At 40.2% G+C, this 19,816-nt stretch overlaps 1 protein-coding gene across 3 annotated transcripts in view; it reads right to left on the reverse strand.

The window, feature by feature from the left end:
- Window positions 1–1,045: 1,045 nt before the first annotated feature.
- Window positions 1,046–19,816, reverse strand: part of PIGN (phosphatidylinositol glycan anchor biosynthesis class N) — a 98,855-nt gene continuing 80,084 nt past the window's right edge. For 2 of the 3 annotated variants that reach the window (XM_005149940.4, XM_031049668.2), the window contains 7 exons: window positions 19,042–19,128; window positions 16,769–16,824; window positions 16,221–16,296; window positions 14,842–14,915; window positions 11,807–11,849; window positions 10,017–10,069; window positions 1,046–1,451 (listed from right to left, as the gene is read on the reverse strand). In XM_005149940.4, coding sequence (XP_005149997.2) covers window positions 1,328–1,451; window positions 10,017–10,069; window positions 11,807–11,849; window positions 14,842–14,915; window positions 16,221–16,296; window positions 16,769–16,824; window positions 19,042–19,128 — 513 coding nt within the window. In that variant the 3' untranslated portion in view covers window positions 1,046–1,327. Of the gene's footprint in view, window positions 1,452–10,016; window positions 10,070–11,806; window positions 11,850–14,841; window positions 14,932–16,220; window positions 16,297–16,768; window positions 16,825–19,041; window positions 19,129–19,816 lie in introns of those variants that run through there. The other variant, XM_031049667.2, reaches the window with a different exon arrangement.

Here is a 19,816-nt window from a genome sequence, read left to right on the forward strand (position 1 = left end):
ATCCATTTCAAAGGCAGGACACCCAGCTCTGTGCAGCCTCCTGCTGAGCAGGAGATATGTTTTTTGCTTCAGGAAATACAATTTTTGTGTAATTCTCCCAACAGCTGACTTCAGGGAATGATGAAGCAGTGAGGTGTGTGTCTGTGCTACTTATTCAACTGTGGGGTTGTGGTAGGGAAGCTGATGTTTGCTCTTAGAAGGCTTACAAAGTTACAAGCCTACCTCAAAGCCTGCTGCAATGGATTTACAGTTACTGGGTCCCCAATCGCACCTGAAACAGCAGAACCTCTAAGCACCCTGGCTCTTTGCTCTCACTTGTAATCAGCATACAACCGGGGAATTTGTGTCTGTGTTTGATTCATGGCACAGCCATTACCCAGGCTGCTTGTAATTAGGAGCAGAACATAAAAAGAAATGAAAGCAAGGAAACAAAGGGAAAAGCTTCCATATGGCATCATGCTATGCAAACCACCACCTCCAGCTGCTGTTTCATGACCTCTTTATGCTGATTTAACTCTGGGCTGCCACTGAAACAACCAGGCCTAGCCTTTCTGCCTGCCCTGGCACGAGCTGGAGCAGGGAATTTGAATGTGATTTTACAGTTCCTTCATCAGGTTCCTTTTCATTTGGATCAATGGCCTGAGCTGTCATGCTGCTCAGCCTGCCTGAGCACAGGAGGCAGCAGCAGAGCACGGTTAGCAGCAGCAGTTCACACCAAGGTTAGCTAAAAGGTGTTGTCTAGCAGCAGCAGCCTCACATTGCACCAGTCTTAACCTGCCTCAACATATTCTCACACGCATATTGACACAGCTTGCAAAAAGCATAGCCAATTTCAGAGATATTCAAATGTGTGTGCCACACTGGGTACATACAGATCAGTGATCTGCCCAGACTGATTTCATTTATGCTTTAGTCTGTGAGATGCTTATGCAAGACATGAAATGAATCTAGGACTTTGCAGACTCCTACTGAGAATGAGAATGTGTGAGACAAACAGCTGGCACATAAGTTATAACAACCAAAACAAAAACCCGACCCAAAAGGATGATTGCCTGTTTCTTCTAAAAAGTTTTTTTCTGGTTTTATTTTCAATACGTACACTTGAAGAAGAAAGCTGAGGCTTTTTGAGCCCCATTGATGCCTAAATGGCAACTCCAAATGCAAATTTCAGTCACAGGCAGCACTTAATTTGTATCAGCAGAGCACTCTGATCCCTGGATGGGATTTTGGCACTCCAGTCCATCAACTAGTATTTACATTCCAGAGGTGGAGTTTGGTTCAGAGGAAGCCTGAGGATGGGAACAAGGCAGCAACATGTATCACTTCATCATGTGGAATGGTGCTTAGTCCCTCTGGAAAGCTGAAGTCTCTGTGTAGTTAGCAGCTGGGCCAGTCCATTCATCAGCATCATAAATATGGTCAGTGACATCACCAGCACATAGTGGCTAATGCTGCAAGGAGGAAACAGATAAAAGAGGTGAGAGAAAAATGCAAATTTACATAGTAAAAGAACCCCTGACATAAACAACCTCCAAATATTTTCTTTTCTAACTAGGCCTAATTGCTGGCCCAGCATGTCATTTTATATATGCTGCTCCTAGAAGACAAACGTTATAGCGGCACTATTGTGTAAAAAACAAAGTCTGTGACAAAATAAAACGGTGGGCACAATAGAAAACACAGCTGAGCATATACCCAAGTGAATAAGTGGTACTGGGTGTAGTTCATTCAAGTGGGTAATTCAACATAGGCGGCTGAAAACATTGCAAAACTTCTGTTTGCTGTGAATTGATAACACAAAATCTAGGGAGAGCTTGCTATCAGATATACAGTCCTTGCTAGTAAGACAACCAGATATTCAGATATTTCTATCAGCTGAAGTGCAATCTTCTAGATAAAACTATTCCAGTGATGAGCAGCTTTAAATAAAAACCAAGCAAACGCTACTTTTTCACTCAACATTTCTAAAAATTTTGTATTTATCTGCTGTGGTGAAAAATGGTTTCAAAGAGATTAAAGAAATTAATTCAAGAGTGGCTAACAAACACAATACGAAGATGAAGCTTCTGGGTTAGTGTCCTGGGTTCAGCAGTAGCAGTCATTTTTTCTCCTTCTTGGTAGCTGGTGCAGTGCTGTGTTTTGACTTTTGGGCTGGGAACGGCTGCTGATAGCAAGTATGTTTTGAGTTACTGCTCAAATGTCTGGTTTGTCCAAGGACTTTCTGAGCCTCATGCTCTGCCAGGGAGGAGGGGAAGCCGGGAGGAAGCAGAGACAGGACACCTGACCCAGGCTAGCCAAAGAGGTATTCCATACCATAGCACGTCATACCCAGGATGTAACTGGGAGTTACCCAGAAGGGCTGGAGCTCTGAGGTTGGAGGAGGTATCAGTCAGTGCTCGATCAGGCAGGGTGGGGTGAGTTACGGGTCGGCAGCTGGTGAGATGCTGTATTTTCTCCACTTGTTATTTCCTTTACCATTATCATTATTAGTAGCAGTAGCAGCAGTGATTTGTGTTATACCTTAGTTATTAAATTGTTCTTATCTCAACCCGTAAGAGCTACATTCTTTGGATTCTCCCTCCAAACTCTCCGGGAGTTGGGGGAGCAAGGGGGGAGTGAGTGCACGAGCTGTGCGGCTTAAACCACAACAGTTAGGAAGTGCTTAAGTCACTGTCGTGGTTTAAGCCCAGCTGGTAACTCAGTACCACACAGCTGCTCACTCACTCCCCCCAGTTCCTCCCTCCACTTCTGGGGGGATGGGGAGGAGAATAAAAAAAATGTAACTCCCATGGGTTGACATAAGGACAGTCCAGTAACTGAGATATAACAAAAACCTCTACTGCTACCACCAATAATAAAAAGGGAAAGAACAAGGGAAGATAATACAACTGCTCACCACCTGCTGACTGATACCCAGCCCGACTGAGCACTAATCTAGCCCTTCCAGGTAACTGCCCCCAGTTTATATACTGGGCATGACATGCTGTGGTATGGAATACCCCTTTAATTTGGGTCAGGTGTCCTGCCTGTGCTTCCTCCTGGCTTCTCCTCCCCCCTGGCGGAGCATGAGATTCAGAAAGTCCTTAGTCAGAGTAAACATTACTTAGCAACAACTAAAAACATCGGTGTTATCAGAGCTATTCCCAGGCCGAAAGTCAGAACCACAGCACTGCACCAGCTACTAAGAAGGAGAAAAATGACTGCTACTGCAGAACCCAGGACAGTCACTAATGATTTAAATGGACAGCATTAGAGAGCTTGTTCTCTTGCTCAAATTCTGGTACCTGATATTCACTAGTGTTACAGGTGGGCTATTTAGGGTCAGACTGAGAACTGATAGTCAGCATCCTGTGTTCAATGTCTGAATCAGGCTGCTGTTAACGTAAACTACAAGCCATGAAGAAATTAGAATTTTTCCAAATCCAGCGACATATCAGGTTAAAGTTGCAGACAAAACAGTGCTGCACCCATGTCCATCATGCATCCAGTGCAGCTGTTTGTATTTCTCCTGGCACTATTGAAGATACTTGCCTTCTGACATAAAAGGTTCACATACCTCCTGATGCACCCATACCCACTATTTTAAAGCAGATGGCTCTTTAGGACGAGCAGGGTAGCGTCAGACTCCATGAAGTCTGAGTTTAGTCACAAAAAGGATTGCGAGGGGCACTTGCTGGTTTAATGACATGGAATTTCTGCCAAAGGACTCATTCAGTTTGAGAGTTTAGCCACGGAAGAGCAGTAAAGCTCATAATGCCGACACTATCAATCCTCACGACCCCGAGACTGTGACAACCCTGGCACTAGCCTAGTGCAATTTAGCTCTGTGAAGTTGAGAAGCACCAGCTCTTAAAACTGGGCTGCTAATCAGTGTGAGAGAATAAAAGTAATCCAGAAAGTTCGCTAATGAGCAGAAGCTCTTCCACAGGCAGGCTACCAGCAGCCAAAGTTGCCAAGGTCTGACCAAAGAGGGTGGAGAACACTGAGGGGGACTTGACTCATGGTACAAGATTTTGCTGTTTCAGTTAAGTCTGTCTAAACCTTCTTACAAATACTTTGCTCAAAATACATAATTTTAAGAAATCAATTACAAAAATCTATCAGCACAAATGGGCCCAGACCTCAACAAGCAACAGCTTACCCAAACAGCCTGCACTTTGCACTCATGTAAACTCCCACCTGTATGCAGCAAATAATGTGAACAGCTCAAGGTTTAAAATATCAGGAACCATCTTCCTTACATGCATTTCCCATAGACATCTCCCCCCTCCAGCTTTAGCTAAGCAGAGCAGTACACCTATGAGAGCCATATTCCTACTCTGCTTCTGCGGCAAGGTGTAAGATGACAGGAGAGCATGAAGTCAGGTACAAAGCCTACTCTCGCTTGCTCAGTGCACTTTGGACTTCGCAGCTCACAGCACATTTACAAGTAAGAAAGATAACACAACTCCCTCAAGAGCTGCCTTTGGAAGTCCACCTGGGTGTGTTACAGATTTGTTCTCAGTTCTCCATGGGAAAGCACACGTTGCCAACTGAAAGTCAAACTCTCCTTGCAGTTATCTTCATGGTGTAATGGTGCCCTTGGGCAAACACCAAGGGTACATTACACCAAGTACAAGCACTACAGGTATAGAAGTTTGCATGGCTTTTAAAGGAACAGCCACTCTGGTAAACAGCTGGATGGCTTAACATCTCATGTATTGCTGGTAACATTTCAGCTCCTCATCTAGCACCAGAATTGCAGTTTTTCATAGAAGTAGAAACACCACTTTCCTTCTAGCTTTCAAAGAAAGCTTGAATGAGAAATCTGAAAATCAGAAGCCAAATGAAGATACTGCCTTCATTCCTACAGACACCCTGAGACAGCAACCAGAGAGTTGTCAACGTGCTGCCATCAGCATGGTTCCTACATAGACATCTGCATTCCTGTCCACCCTGAAAGGAGCTTTTCCAAATGCAGGTGTGAATCGATGATCCTGGGAGACACAGAGGGGCTTTCTCAAAGGAAAAACATCTACACAAACTCTGCTTTGCTACCTGTCGAGGGACTGGATACTCCATACTTTTGTAAAGAGAGTGATGAACACACTTCTCCCTTGCTATATTCCAAAAGGCTGAATAGTTACACTCCTTCATTAAAATATCAGATGTTCAGAATAAAGAAATACACATATTATGTCATAGAGCACAATTAAAACCAACTTCAGTCTACTTGTCACATAATTACAAACAGCCAGCATCTCTGGGGCTACCAGCAACTGGTGAAGTGCCTGCAGGCAGCTCTGCTTGGTAAATTAGTTCTCAGGCTGGGGTAATGGTGTGGTTAAATAAACAAAACAAGACACAGGCATATGATACAACACCTGTGGCAAAATCTTGGTCAGAACTTCACCCTTGACTGAAACTGTAGATACAGTGAAGCAAGGTAATTCTTAAAACAAACTTCCTCCATCATAAGTCAAACCTGAGCTAATAAGAAAAAGGAGTGAGATTTTAGGCTCCAGAAAGTGGAGGGAGAAGAGACATTAAACAGATACAAGAGAATGGTGTAGTGGGGCACAGTGGGGCAATGCTTACAAATGATGAGATGAGCAGGGACAGAATGGTAGAAAAGAGGTGGTTGGTGGAGGGTATCACAGATGAGCTAAGGTAAGGAAGGTCTGTTCAATGGAAAGGTGAGTGCCATAGGTATGAATTGAGGTCAGTGGGAAAAGCTGATAGGAAAATTTTTTATGAGGGAGGAAGATACTTGTTTTGGTGTTAAGGGCAAAGAGGAGACCATATGAGATACGACCATCTCCTGGCTTTGTGACAGTGTGCATCAACAAGACATATGGAAAGACAATCAGAATCAAAGATCAGTAAAAAACAAGGGTGTGTGTGTGTGGAGAATCAATCTTGCTCCAAAACGTGGCTTTCTCCCAAGACAAACTAATTCCTAAGATGGCAGAGCTGATTAGGAGCTGGGAAGACAGGAAGACAGAGTAAGTTATCATGGCAATTAAAAAACCTAGAAATAAAGCAAGTAAACCAAAAACAATTCATGCAAGGACTTGGAATAATACTCTCCATATGAGTCCAAAGATCTTATTTCTTCATGACACATTATTCTAAACTGCAAGACTGCCCCAGGCACACAGTGAGACCCCAGATTCAGATTCTGAATTTTAAGTCTCCTGGTCTCCTGCATTTCCAGTCAGGATCTCGCACTCTCTCTTTCACACAAACCAAATCACAGATGACATCACTCTTGGCTCCTGTTTTAGAAATCACTAGTAAACACTGTTTTCTTTCTAGTTACAAGACCTCTAGTTTAATGGCCAGACACAGAAGCTCCAACCTAAAATCAATTCTGCTATCCTAAAACAAACAGTCTGCTGTGCTTTATCTATGTCCGCTGAACTTTGAAACTGCAGAAGACAGTTAAGATTGTATCTTTATCTTCCAGCAACTGTTATAAAAAGAGCAAGGGGATAGTACAATATGTGTCTATATAAAGCTATATAATACTGTTATATAAAGAAGCATTAGAATTTACCTTGACTACCTGAATATACAGCTATTTACAAATTGCATATACTATCCAGATATTACAGGGTTTAAAGGCTATATCTATCTGTAGAGGTAAACATAGCTTTAAAGCTACAGAGTAATTATTTTAGTGACAATGAAGAGGAAAAGCTGGCTATTCAATTTGTTTGGTCTTCAAAAATAAAAGACTGTCAGAACAAGCTTCTCATGAGCACATACTACATACTGGCACTTAAAATACTAGGAAAAACTGCATTATTATTTTTATGAAATGTAATGATGCCTTCTACTAGGGCACATGATGCAGTTTAGGGTGACCACAAGACATACAGTAGAGACTAAGATCAGCAGACCTTACAAGCTTGTGTAAGTCAGTGCTATCAGTTTTGCATTCACTGCAAGACTATCATCCCATTATTATATGAAAACAATAAAATCCACTCCGTGAAACACAAGTTCACATTGATTTTGGCATGACGATTAAGCAAAGGAGCTTCAAAACTTTCTACGAAGCCATAAATATTTATGGTAATCGATAATTTACTGAGAAGAGGGAATCAATGGTGTGTTGATAATTTGCAGAATGTGGTAATGCAAGACTGCACGTTGGATCTGTTGTGGCTCAGCATTTCATTAGCAGTCTGGAAGAGTGGGAAAGGTAGAAATCTCTTTACATTCAAAGACAGTATTTAAGTGCCATGGTAAATTCAACCATAAGAATAAAGGCATAACATTGTTAAGGCAGATATGGGGCATGGTAAAATGGCATGTTAAGGCATGGTAGAATGAGATGTAAAAGCCAGGAATCAGTGAAATTTAAAGAAAAAAAGTAAATACGCTAGTAAACAAACTCTACTTCCAAACAATGTGAGAGATCCACTAGGAAATAAGACATCACCATAAAAAAAAACACTGAATGTCGTCTTTTTATCATGAGGGATTTAAAACCAGCTCTACACACATGACACTTCAGAGCACTGGTATTGGAAAACACAAGTGCTGCCTAATGAGAATTTCCTACTGAACTTGCACATTCTCAGTAACAGAGAGGACAGACAAAAGTTTTGAAGCGTGGTAATTAGAAAATCCGTAGAAAGCTATCACCACAAAGCAGAATTAGTATGGAAATATACATCACGAGCCTTGCAAATGTGGCACATATACCACTGAACTCAGACAGACTTCAGAGGAACCAATCTTTGCTGGGCAATTAAATTGCTGCTTTTCCACCTGTGACTTCAATGATGTGGTAACTAGTAAGGTCAAATGAACCTTGCTAACTGTGTGCGTGCACACACACATTCCCTATCAGTGCCACAAAAAAAAAAGGGGGGTGGGAGGGGTGAAGGGGGAGAGGGAAGTTAAAAATGGAAGAAAAAAGAGAGACAAAAAGAAAAGAAAAGGAAAAAAAGAAAAAAAGAAATACGAGTGCAGTTGTCCCTGAGGGTGCTTCTATTCTTTGTTCCATGAAATCTACACAGGTTTTGCTGAGATACAAACAGTTGGAAGAAAAAGAACCATCATTTCCTTAACTAACTCAGCCTTCCCGGTAAAATTTTGGCAATGCCTAAAATGCCAGCTGAGACAGGATATTTTCAGACCTTGCTGTCAAAGCAACAACAGATGACACTGCAATGGGAATGCCACAGAGCTGTCCCTGCAGTTGCAACAGGAGGACAGGAAAGAGCCACATTAGTATTGCTCTCCCACTGGTTTTGGGAACTGCCCAAAACCCCATGAAGCTCATCTTCCCTTTCAGGAATAAACAAAAATCTGCTGTTGCCTACTAATTTTGCCAAGCTTGAGAATCACACATTAGAAATCTGCTCACAGAGAAGAAGGTTCAGCTGCCAAAGTATTGCTCACGCTGGATAGAAGGACCACTTCAGCTCTGCACCTATGGCTTCACCTCTTTTCTTATGCAACCTCATCATTATTACCTTTTGTGCATATACACACACACATAAAACATGTATAAAGTGACTACCATAAAATAATGCAGGTAGTAAAGTCAAGCACTCAAAAGTGAAGTAATGACAAATTTAAGGCTGCCTGAGCATTATGCATTACCATGTTAAAAATTAATTACAAATTACTCTTTTAAAAGGGCTTTTTCAGTGCTTTCTTCAGCGCTCAAAGTGTACACACACAGAGAGGCAGAATTACAATTGTGCATAATGAGCTCCCCTAAACTCTTCAGGATAAGGCAAACTTCCAGCTGAAATGGATCCAACAATTCATCAGTGTTGTAAATCTCTACACTATGAAGACTGTATATCAGAGAGCAAGGGTTTGGGTACTTGTAACAATTTATATTTTTGCTTGCTAACTCCCAGTTAGAAAGCTTCTTGCCCAGCAGAAGCTTCTCTGAGGTCTTTAATTAATCTGCATAGGAATTCAAACCAAAAGATAGGGCCATATGATTTACCATAAACTGATCATAGCAAAGAAGTGTGATGTTAAAGCACAGTTTCCACTCTTTGATCTGTGTCTCCTCCCATTAGGAACCTTCAAAAGGTAGCTACAAGCAGGAATTGGAACCTTCAAAAGGTAGCTACAAGCAGGAATTTGAACCTCCTAAGAAAACAGGCAGAATACGTGTGCGCACACACGTGCATGCACTGCAGGGAACACTGGGGCTCAGCAAAGCACAGAGTAAATGTAGACTAAACAGAACATTAACAATGGGTCACTATTCAACTTCTGTTTAAGTAACAGCGTCAAGTGACCAGATTGGCTGGATTACTAACAACACATTCCCTACTAATCTTATTACAGCATATTATCTATTTCCACAATTCATGGAAGGTAAATCTGAAATGTGTATTCCTTTTATTTGTTATTTCTGGACTATTCACAAGTAACCCAGGACAGACTGAACAGTTGAAAACCTACACATGATGTGTGCTGTGGAGGCTAGTACAACTCATAATGCAAACCAAATTCTCCCATTTAAGCTGTGATTTCTATGTTTAAATGCTACAGATTTACTCTTCTCTAACTAGGGGAAAGATAAATGCAGGGGTCTTGGTAGCCACCAACATTATTGTGCATGGTTCATTAATTTGCAGGAGATTGTATGTAACAACATAACTAGATTAAAGACAATAAACAGTTTTGATTGTTATTTTAGCAGTGATTAAAACTAATTAAATGCAAAACCACAATAAAAATCTTTTTTGTGTAATCACCGTTCTTTAGAAATCAAACAAATCCTACCAACTATTTCTTGCCATGCTAGATTTGTCACTCCATGTTGCTCTGGCACAGATTTTAAGATCCAAGTTTTAGATTGGGTTATATATGTATATATATGTGTACCTGTGTGCACACATGCATGCACATGTTTTTCAAGTATGGGGAACATAATTGAAGAACCTGATTAAGGAGAGTAATTGGAAAAAATTACAAGAGTTCTGAGTAGATAAACAACAATATTAACCTATGAGCCTGTCAAAATGCAATGGAGGCAAAAAATACTGTACCTTGTTCCAATATCCAGCCAGCTTCCATAATCTTTAACCAAAAAGAAAAAATGCTAGGAAATAAAACAACTTTGATTAGTATATCAACACTGCACAGTTTGAAATATAAATTTAAAAACCATGTTTTCAGGCTGTTTACTCCAAGTTTCTAATTTTTCAAGCAGAACAAGGGCAAGACCTTTCAAGGAGTGCTCATTTGGACCAAAGTAAAGAATAGTCTAGGAGCCAGAAATAGATTTAACATGGTATACATGTTACACATGTAAACACAAACAGATAAAGATGGACTAAGTTCTGTCAAGCTGGGCTTGCAAGAAGCAAAAAATTACTGGAGAGAGAACTTTATCAATAAGAAAACTAGAGAACTTTATCAATAAGAAAAGCCAAGCCATCTCATTGTTTGAAATGATGGGTTCACAAATAACACATAGTGCCAAAGAGAATGCTGTATATTGTTTTCCACCACAAGTGTGTTTGGGCAATTCTGGCAGTTCCCCACCTGTGAAATGGGAATAACCTTGGGAGAAGACAGCACGTGTGTGTTAGTGAATCCCCCAAATTCTAGCTGGCAGCCACACTGACCCAAGACCACAAACCAGTTCTCTTTTTCTTTCCTGCCAACCTTCTCATTTCTTGAGAAAATGATGAGCTGCTGCACATCAAGCCTATTTGGTAATACTTTGTTTTGTACACCAAGCACGTATTTTCTGTTTTAAAATAATTAAATCAAAATAAGAGAATGCATGAGGTATAAGATATACTGGATATACTGGGGCTTGCTATACACCAGTACATGCCTGCACTCCTCATCTAGTTAGGCTGATTTCACCTGTAAAATGCTAAGAGTCTGGTTTCTTGGTAGTTAAGACCTTTTCTTGTAGAAGTTATAAAAAATCAGATTAGTCACAAACATTTATTTGAAGCAACACAAAATTATACCTTCCCCATTTCTCACTCTACAGACAAACTAGTCATTACTTGCTTTTTACTCACTGATTTTCCCATGAGGTGAGATCCACAGATCACACTGTATATGGAAATCACATCAGGAATGCTTACTCTAAAGGGACGATGCTACACCAAGCATCTGCTAGCTGAGAACATCACCTCTACCAGGTTTCTGTTTACCTTGTGCTACCCAGTGGCACTGCTTGCTGTGCTGAAAACAGTTTGAGGGGACAATGAGAACACACTTTTAATCTGTAAAAATTATGCTGGGTTATGGTTCAGCCTTGTGTTGTGTTAGCTAGCTTCGGTTTTGGACACAAGCTTTCTGAAGATACCATTTCCTAACAGGGCACTAAGTGTCTTTTCAGATGTTGCTGGTCTTCTGGATTCTAGCAACTCTTAACAGAGCTGGTGGGTAATGCATTTCTTTTTTTCTTCTTTTTTCCAAGGGCAGGTGGGGTGAGTATAAAGTTCAAAATTCCTGAAAAATTAACTAAACTTTGCATACAGCTGCAACCGATATTCTTATTGCAGCTCTTCCTAGGGATTTGATTGGAAAGCACATGAAAAACTCAGAATGATAACTTACTACTTAATTTTGGTCTCTTGTTAGTATGAGAATATTGCTTCCTCAGAAGCATTAATTACATGAAATTCAAAGCGCAAACTCCTCCTCAATTGGAGGAGTTTTATCTCTAAATTATGCCAGGATTTAAATCCAATTCACTGCCCTAGTTACAAAAACTTTGAAGTCTGAAACTAATTCAGATCTCTCTTGACAGAATTAGGAGAGCCCTCTGCTTCTTGATCTTATTTGAAGAGAGTGTGCAACAACAACTTACCAAAGCCATGATGTCTGAAATCACAAGAACAAGGAGTAAAAGGCTGCAAAGAAAAAAACAAACCAAACCAAACAGATCATCAACCTTTATTTATGGCCACAGATGTTACAAAGATTATTAAAACCCCCATGAAGAAATCAAAATAAGATATGATTTGTTGCAGTTGCCTTTCAATCACTCAAATACATTTCAAAGTATTAGCAAGCAGTTTGGTCTCCAGCATTGTCCTACAAATGCTAGAGTAGATCCTTTGGCACTTGTAATGTCACCCTACTTGAAAAAGACATTTCACATGAACAGAGTTTCAGTTTTGCAACAGAGAAACCTAACACAAGTCATTTTTCTGAGAACAAAAGCAACTTACAAACAGCACCTGTGCATTCCTGATCAAGGAGCTCACATACCAGTCAAACCAAATAAAGCTGATTTAGAAGCTTCAAGATGGACTCAAGAGTGAGCAAAGCTGTTTGGCATAGGCAGACGGATACCTGAACTGATTGGTCCTATTCTGACAAGCACCCCATTGGGTAGGAGGCTGCTAAAAGAGGTGCTCGCACCCCCCCCCCCCCCCCCCGTGCCTTTAAGCTGCTCTGGGAACACCCAGCATTTTGGTGGCATGCTCCCAAACCCATGGGCCTCTCTGTCAGGTGACACACTACTTCTGCAAAGTAGGCTGTGGCCAGTAAAAGGAACCAGAAGGGAGCACGCAGAACTGTTTTTCCCCCCATTAACCTAATTTTCTTTTCATTAAACTATGTAAATCCTACATTACAGGAAAGCAATTGCTATAACTGGTTAAAACTAGTTTCTAAGTTAATGACATTGAAGCAATGTTGCAAACAGCTGACCCATTAACAGAAAAGTCTTTAACTAGAATATAGTTAATTTGTCAGTACTACCATCACAAATCCACACAGCTTTTTTTTTGGGAAAATGTCCTGCTGCAGTGCTGCACAAACATGTGCTGGAGGGACACCCATACGTATCAATGTTTCCTGATTAGGAAGTTTCTGCTATTTCCTACATCAGCTATGCTTCATTAGTAAATAAGGATGCAACAAACCAACTGTATCTCAGACACACTGAATGGCCTCTTCCTACTTCCTAATGGCTCGGATAGGATGTTGCAATCTTGTAGAGCCTAGCAAGTACTCAACTAGAGGGTTGTTTTCACAGGCAAGCTCCAAGAACATATTCTGACAGAACATTACCCATGAACAGCAAAACAACCCAAACAAACAGACAAAAATCAGAAACTCCCTTTAATCTCTAAACAGGGAGTTTAGGAGCAATTTGTCCAAATTACAAAAGTCTACTTTTTGCCTTTCTGAACTGCAGGAAGCCTTTCACAACAGAAGTACAACACTAATTTCAGAGCATGTTTATGCATTGTAAAGACAAGACTGTCCCCTGTGATGGCTTAATTTACCTAGCACGGGCAGCAAGAGCAATAAAGAGTGCAACACAGACTTCAGGACATGCTGATAATCAGACTACAACTTCCCCAGGGATCCTGGGCACATCTTGTGGTTTCTGCCTTGTTCCCAGGCTGATGCTGTGCCAGTGTCACTGCTCCTGGTACCTAGGCACAGCTAAATGAAGCCCACACAAATACCAGCTGGAGTTGCAACCACAGTCTCAAAGTGGCACAGATGTGCTCATATCCCCTTTAAGAAGCTGGTATCATTTCCCCTCTCACACACTCAGATGCACATTACATAGAAGCCTGAAATATCACCAGCACTGCCAAGGCAAGCATTCACAAGTTAGGAAATGCTGACCTTTATGATGCCTGAGCCCTAGCAATAGAAATCGCTAGCTTGTCTTTTGAGCAATCCCAATTTCTCAGTGCAGCCCTGCCCTTGTATAAGCCTTAGTGAGGAGTACAAGACCCTGAAGCTGACCCCTTGGGGGTGCCAGGGACAGCCCAACTACAGTGCACACACAGCTAAGGCAGCGAAGGTAAAAGGGATGGTGAGCCTTGTGCTGCCCTGCAACACAAAGTCAGATTTCAAGCTGCCCTGTTCCTTGTTAGTACCAACTGGTGTTGTGTAAGGAGACAAACAGCAGGGCACAGGCAGATGAAAACAAACAAACTTGGAGGGCATCACACTGAGCAAAGGCAGCTTCCTCCTGCTCAGCTAAGCAAAATTGAGGACAGAGTCTCAGCAGTGGTCCTGCCACTGACAGTGAGACTTTCGGTCAACCCCACAACATCACACAGTGACAAACTCAAAATCATGTGGCTGACAGGGGTCTCCTCTGTCTCAGCACCATCTGCAATCTCAAATGATGAGCAGAGGATTCAGTCACATCCACTGAAAGCTGGAGGGAAATCTAACATTTAAAACAAAGGTCTTGAAGAAAAAGCATGAGGGTATTTCAAGTCTGGATACAGCACTCTGCATAGTCTGGGCACCTGTCTCACATTCTCTCTGAAACATCTTCATAGGTGAGGGAAAGGACTGTCAGCTATCTAGTTCTACTGCAAAAAATATGTAATACAAACACACCTGGGAAGCAATGAAATGCAATGGAAATGCATCCAGCCTTTTTGTTTTTTGTTTTGTTTTGTTTCTTTTAAAGGCTATTTGTGGTGAGGTCAGTGCTACAAAGCTGCAAATTGGTTACATTATAAATGGGTTACATTAAAAATAGAATACTGTAGGCAGAGATGCAATATGAAACAGAAATCACACTTTTAACTTCTGCTAATTTTTCTACATTATGGGGGGAAAAAGTGGTCCTTTGTGTTGTCAACAAAGAATATTAAGTATCCAATTATTTCAGACAGGGCCAACACTTCCATTTATACTCATTTAACAGCAAGAAAAGAATTGCTGAGCTTGCAAAGAAATCCCAAAACCCGTAATAATAAATAAAAGTAACAACTTGATCTACTGGGTTTTGTTTGGGTTGGGTTCTTTGGTTGGTTGATTTTGGTTTTTAAATTGAGATTGAGACTTTACAATTCTGAATTCTGGCGAAACAGATTTGAAACCTTTATTGATGCAGAAATATAGCACTTACTATACCTCTTGGAAGACAGTTGTGTTGTGACTTGAATAGCTTCGAAAGCACATGATACCAAAACAAACGGGATGGCAACCTGTTTAAAATACAAGCTACATTTTGGTTTATAGCCATATTTACAAAGCAACTTGTCAGGTTTTGGAAACATCTCCCTGCTTTTAAAATTATCACAGAATGTGCATGTTGCAAAAAGTGGCAAGAATGGGTAGAAAGTAATTTTGCAGGAAGTGTGTTTAGCAAATGAGTAAAAAACCCCCCTCTATGGTCATAGCTGAACTGCAGTGAAATAAGCCAAGAGGCAATATGGAAAACATTAATTAAACCACATTAATGATCCTTACTTCATTTATCCATTCTAGCACTAGTGATAAACACTTCAACAAGGCTAGAAGACAGACCTATTCAGATCCAGCATCTCATGTGACAGACTGAAGAGCTCCAAGTGGAACAGGAAAATTTCATCTCAACCACAAAAAAACGTGAATACAGAACGTATTCAGGAAGGCAAGGATCACACTGCCCCTCCAAAAACAAACCAAGCAAATGTAGATAATTCAGTGAATTAAGAACAAAACAACCAAGTTAGAAACATTAATGTTGCCTTTTTCTCTTTCCAAAACCAACTTGTAATCCTTAAGTTAATAGTGTAAATGCATTGCTAAAACCTGTTCTCCCACATCCTGAAGGTTTGCATTATTAACTTATGTCCTGCAGTATTAACAAGCAGGATACCTGTAACTCAAGTGCTTTCTCTAAGACAGAAGCAGCAGAAAGGCAGAGGCAGGAAATAACTGCTTATTTTAGAAATAAACCTGAATTTCACATCTCCTTGCCTGCCTCTTTACCTCTCTGGCAGATCCTTTACTCAAATATTAGAAAAGAGCTTCCACATCTTGCCTGCAAACAGAAAGTGCAATCCAATCTTTGACAGACCAGTAAAAAATATAAGAAATACTACTTATTGTAAAATGGCAGCCAAATCAGTAGAGCATTCAAAACCTGTACTTAATGAAATGTAGATAAAGCTAGTAATACATGTCTATCTATCTATATCTCCACGGTATTGTGTAGATATGATACTACAGGAAAGCTTATAATCTTTTAAATAACTTGTCTTTTCAACATTTAAAATTTCCATTTTAATTTAATAAACCAGTCTAATGCAGTTAAATTGTACTTCCATGCACTTTAACTTCTGTCTTCTGGGAACCAGAAGGATCTATCTCTAGATACACTACAAAGGCTTAAAGCTTCACACATTACGAAGGCTAATGAAGCTCAAATATATATAGGTTTTTGTGGATTGCAAAGTAACAGCTGTGTACATGATATTTATTAAACAGTTCTTTTGTGAGAATTTCACTAAGGTAAGATTACTAACCTTCAGCAAAAGCAAGCTTCCCATCATGAAGGGACTGAACACAGTCAAGAAACAATAGACAGAAGCAGGATCAAAACTAGAGAAACATTAAAAAGACATTATAACCTATCCTTAAAATAGCATTTTAAATTAAAAAAAGTGCATTTATTTATCTGTGTAACACACTGTGTGTACATTTTTAAACAAGGCTTCCAATGCTCTCTTCTCTTACACAAATATTAAATTAGCAGGGACTGCCAACCTCACTTTCTCTACAGTTTTTCTCTGCTTATGTCTCTCAAGGTGCCATGCTGACGGTGAGCAGCCGAGCTCTTGCTGCTTATACTGCCAGTAACTTCTAATGGAAATTGAGACAACCTCATAACCAACAATCTCAGGCTCTCAGGGAACACATTACAGAGAGTAGAACTGAAATAAATTGTTAACATTATTCCACTATTGTTTTAATTCTGCTGCCCAGATTTCGCTAACCAAATTTATATTTAGTCTGCCAACTGCACAAAGAAATTTTTTGTATTCTGTGTTTCAAATCAATGAATAAAACATACCTGTTAACAGAAGCTATGTTTCCAGTGCCAAAAAAGGCTGTGACTATGAAGAAAACCTAAATGTATTTAAGGAAAGTACACCACAGAAATGGCTGCAGTAAAACAAACCCAGCATTCCAGCCTTTCCCCCACTTCATTTCAATTTACTTTCAAAATCCTATCATGAAACTACAAGAAGCTAACCCACTATTACAGCTTTACACTGTATTAAGAAACCCAAAGTACTGTCTAGCTCTAACCAAGATTTCATACATGACTATGTAAATTTAGGAGACAGGGTAAGAAGACAGGGTAAGACTGGTAAGACTGGGTAAGTCTTTAGAGCCTGTCTTGAGCTACCTGCAAGAGAACAGCAGCTTGTTTTTTCTGGGTCCCTACTTAGCAATATAGGAACATATACCGGACCACAATCCCAGCTGTGCTTTTAAACACATGTGCTTTTGCAGAAAGCAATGACATATGCATGTATACTGCACACCAAAAGAGATGGCTTTACTGAGGAACTGACTGCGGAAGAGGTAGTTGGCTATGGAACAAGACTAAAGGTTCTTATGCTATTCCTCCCACAGGTTTGTTGTCCAAATGTTATACAAAGTTTACCCATTGCAACATGGGACTCCCAGTTTTTATCTTCCTTGAGGGAGGGAGGACAACTCTGGCAGTATCTGTATAGCTGGATGTTTTTATAAACCGTACCTTTTTCACCTATGTACAACGCTTGCTGCCATATGAGCCCATTAAAGGTACTTTTCTACCTCCTGAGCTCATTGGGCCCCATTATAGTTCATACCTCTTCAGCAGAAGAATGGGGTTTAACTGCTTTTTTGCATCTGGCAGAGGTTAGTCTCTGACAATGGCTACTGTTGACAGAGCTCCCTCTGGTCCTTCCACTCCTGTTATAGCTCCTGCACTGGACCATTTAAGTCTCTGCATAAACAATTTGCTACCAACTGTTCAGCAGAATTGTTGGGATTCTTGCAATATTTCACAAGGATGAGGTCAGCATAACTAAAGAAATGATGCTTCCCCTGAGTACCACATCATTTCAAGTTTAGTAACACAGCAGTCTAACAGCATAGTGCAGTTCTGCCAGTTAAAGATTTACAAGAACAACAGTTTTGCAATAAAATAAAAAGACAGCAGCACATATGTCTAATCAAAAGGCTAAATGTAAGCAATCTGAATCTTCTGGAAGACTAGGCTATAAAGCCCTTCTGCACATTCTGACTCTTGGGACCTATATAAGAATCATGGGACAATCTTAAGATATACAACTCACAGGGTCATCATGGCAATGTGACTGCTCTAGTAGAAAAGATATACCACTATTTCTAAATATTAAACAGCATCTAACTCAAAAAAGCCACATTTGTTAAGCAGGTGTGTATCATACCTGGTCTCTGCAAAGGAGATCTGCAAACTGATTTTTTTTAGGATCTGGACAAAATACATTCAAGTGTTTTAGATTAAGATAAGATTAAAGTAGTCCTATATTCAGGTGTTAGATTACAGTAGTACTATGTTGGATTTAAAAAATACCACTGGATTGATTTTTGCTTTGGCTAACTTTTAGCATCTGACAGACAGTAACAAGTTTTATTAAAAGTTAGCTTATTTTTTGTTAAAATAGCAAAAGAAATCAATAAATTTACTGCTGCTTTTCAGGTATACTTCAAAGCATATACAAAAGCTCAACACCTAGCAAAATGTTTTGCCTCCTTCCTTAGCACTGAACTGCCTTCTCAACAAGGAATCTGCCACACTTCCTCTGTTGCAGGTTCCCTATGTCCCACATTAGTTTCACAAAGGCTGCAAGAACTTTCCCTCATTTCATCTGCCTGTCCATGTCCAATGCCTGGCCCTTAATGTTTTCTTCCTAACATGCTACCACACTCTAAAAATGAGAAAATGAGAATAAATTTAATATTATCCTTTCCCGCTGATTTGTGAAGGTTGGGTAAGTTTTCTCAAGCCAAAATGTCAAAACCAAATTAAAACCAGGACTCCTCAAGAAGAAAGTTTACCTCAGTGGTAATGGTCTTAAATGGTCACCATACTTTTCAAAGTGGCCGAGAAGCCAGGTTCCAAAACAGTGCAGTTCATACTGATTAAATAAATCAAAACACATCATATACAAGACCATTGTCTGTTGAGCAACATGAGTGAAATAATCTTTACCAGCTTCTGTTTCCAGTGGATACCATAACTTTTGATTGCAGGTCCTTTTGCAACAAACCCGTCTTTTCCCTGGAACACAACCAGCAAAAGGATACAAAGAAGAAAGACCTGCGGACATCATCTAGGTGGAGCTGTCGAAACTGAGTTATATCAGTAGCATAGGTGAAGTTGAAAACAGCAAGCTGGAAAGACAGCAGAAGAAATCAATACCAAATATCAACCAATATCAACTTTGACAGAACCACGGTATTTTTACTGAAAACAATGAGAAATAAACCTACTTCCCTATCAGTTGCTATTAGAGCCGTATCACAATGAAGAGTGCAAACCTTTCCCGTATTTTCATTACACTTTAATGAATCTGTCAGAAAGATTGTACAAGTGAGATGATCAAATGAACAGCAGAGCTTTCGCTGTTATCTGCACTAAAAAAAGTTCTATCCTGTGGATTTATCATCTTTTTTCATCATAAATATTCTTCACATGCAAACACTTCCACTGCTCACATGAGCATGTGGATAAAGACCCACAGAAATAAAAGACTGCGATTATCCTCAGTTGATTTAAGTTGTGAATGAGAATACTAAAATATTTTCCATCTCCTTCGCTCAGTTCTCAGCACAGTATCACTTGACCTGAAGAGAAATAGCCTTCATGGAATTTAAGAGGTCAATAAACTCCTTTTCACTTGAGAAAAGGAAAAACTCAACAGACAGTCAACAGTGACATTTTAATTAAAAATAATCACATATTATCAGAGGCCTGAGTTGGATTCTCCAATACATGACGTATTTTGTGGTAGGTTTTCTGTCAACTCCTCCAAGGAAAGCACATGTGGGAGAAGCCAGGGAGAGCTGCGGTGCACATCCA

This window comes from Melopsittacus undulatus, chromosome 1 (assembly GCF_012275295.1).
Source record: "Melopsittacus undulatus isolate bMelUnd1 chromosome 1, bMelUnd1.mat.Z, whole genome shotgun sequence".
Classification (NCBI taxonomy): Eukaryota; Metazoa; Chordata; class Aves; order Psittaciformes; family Psittaculidae; genus Melopsittacus; species Melopsittacus undulatus.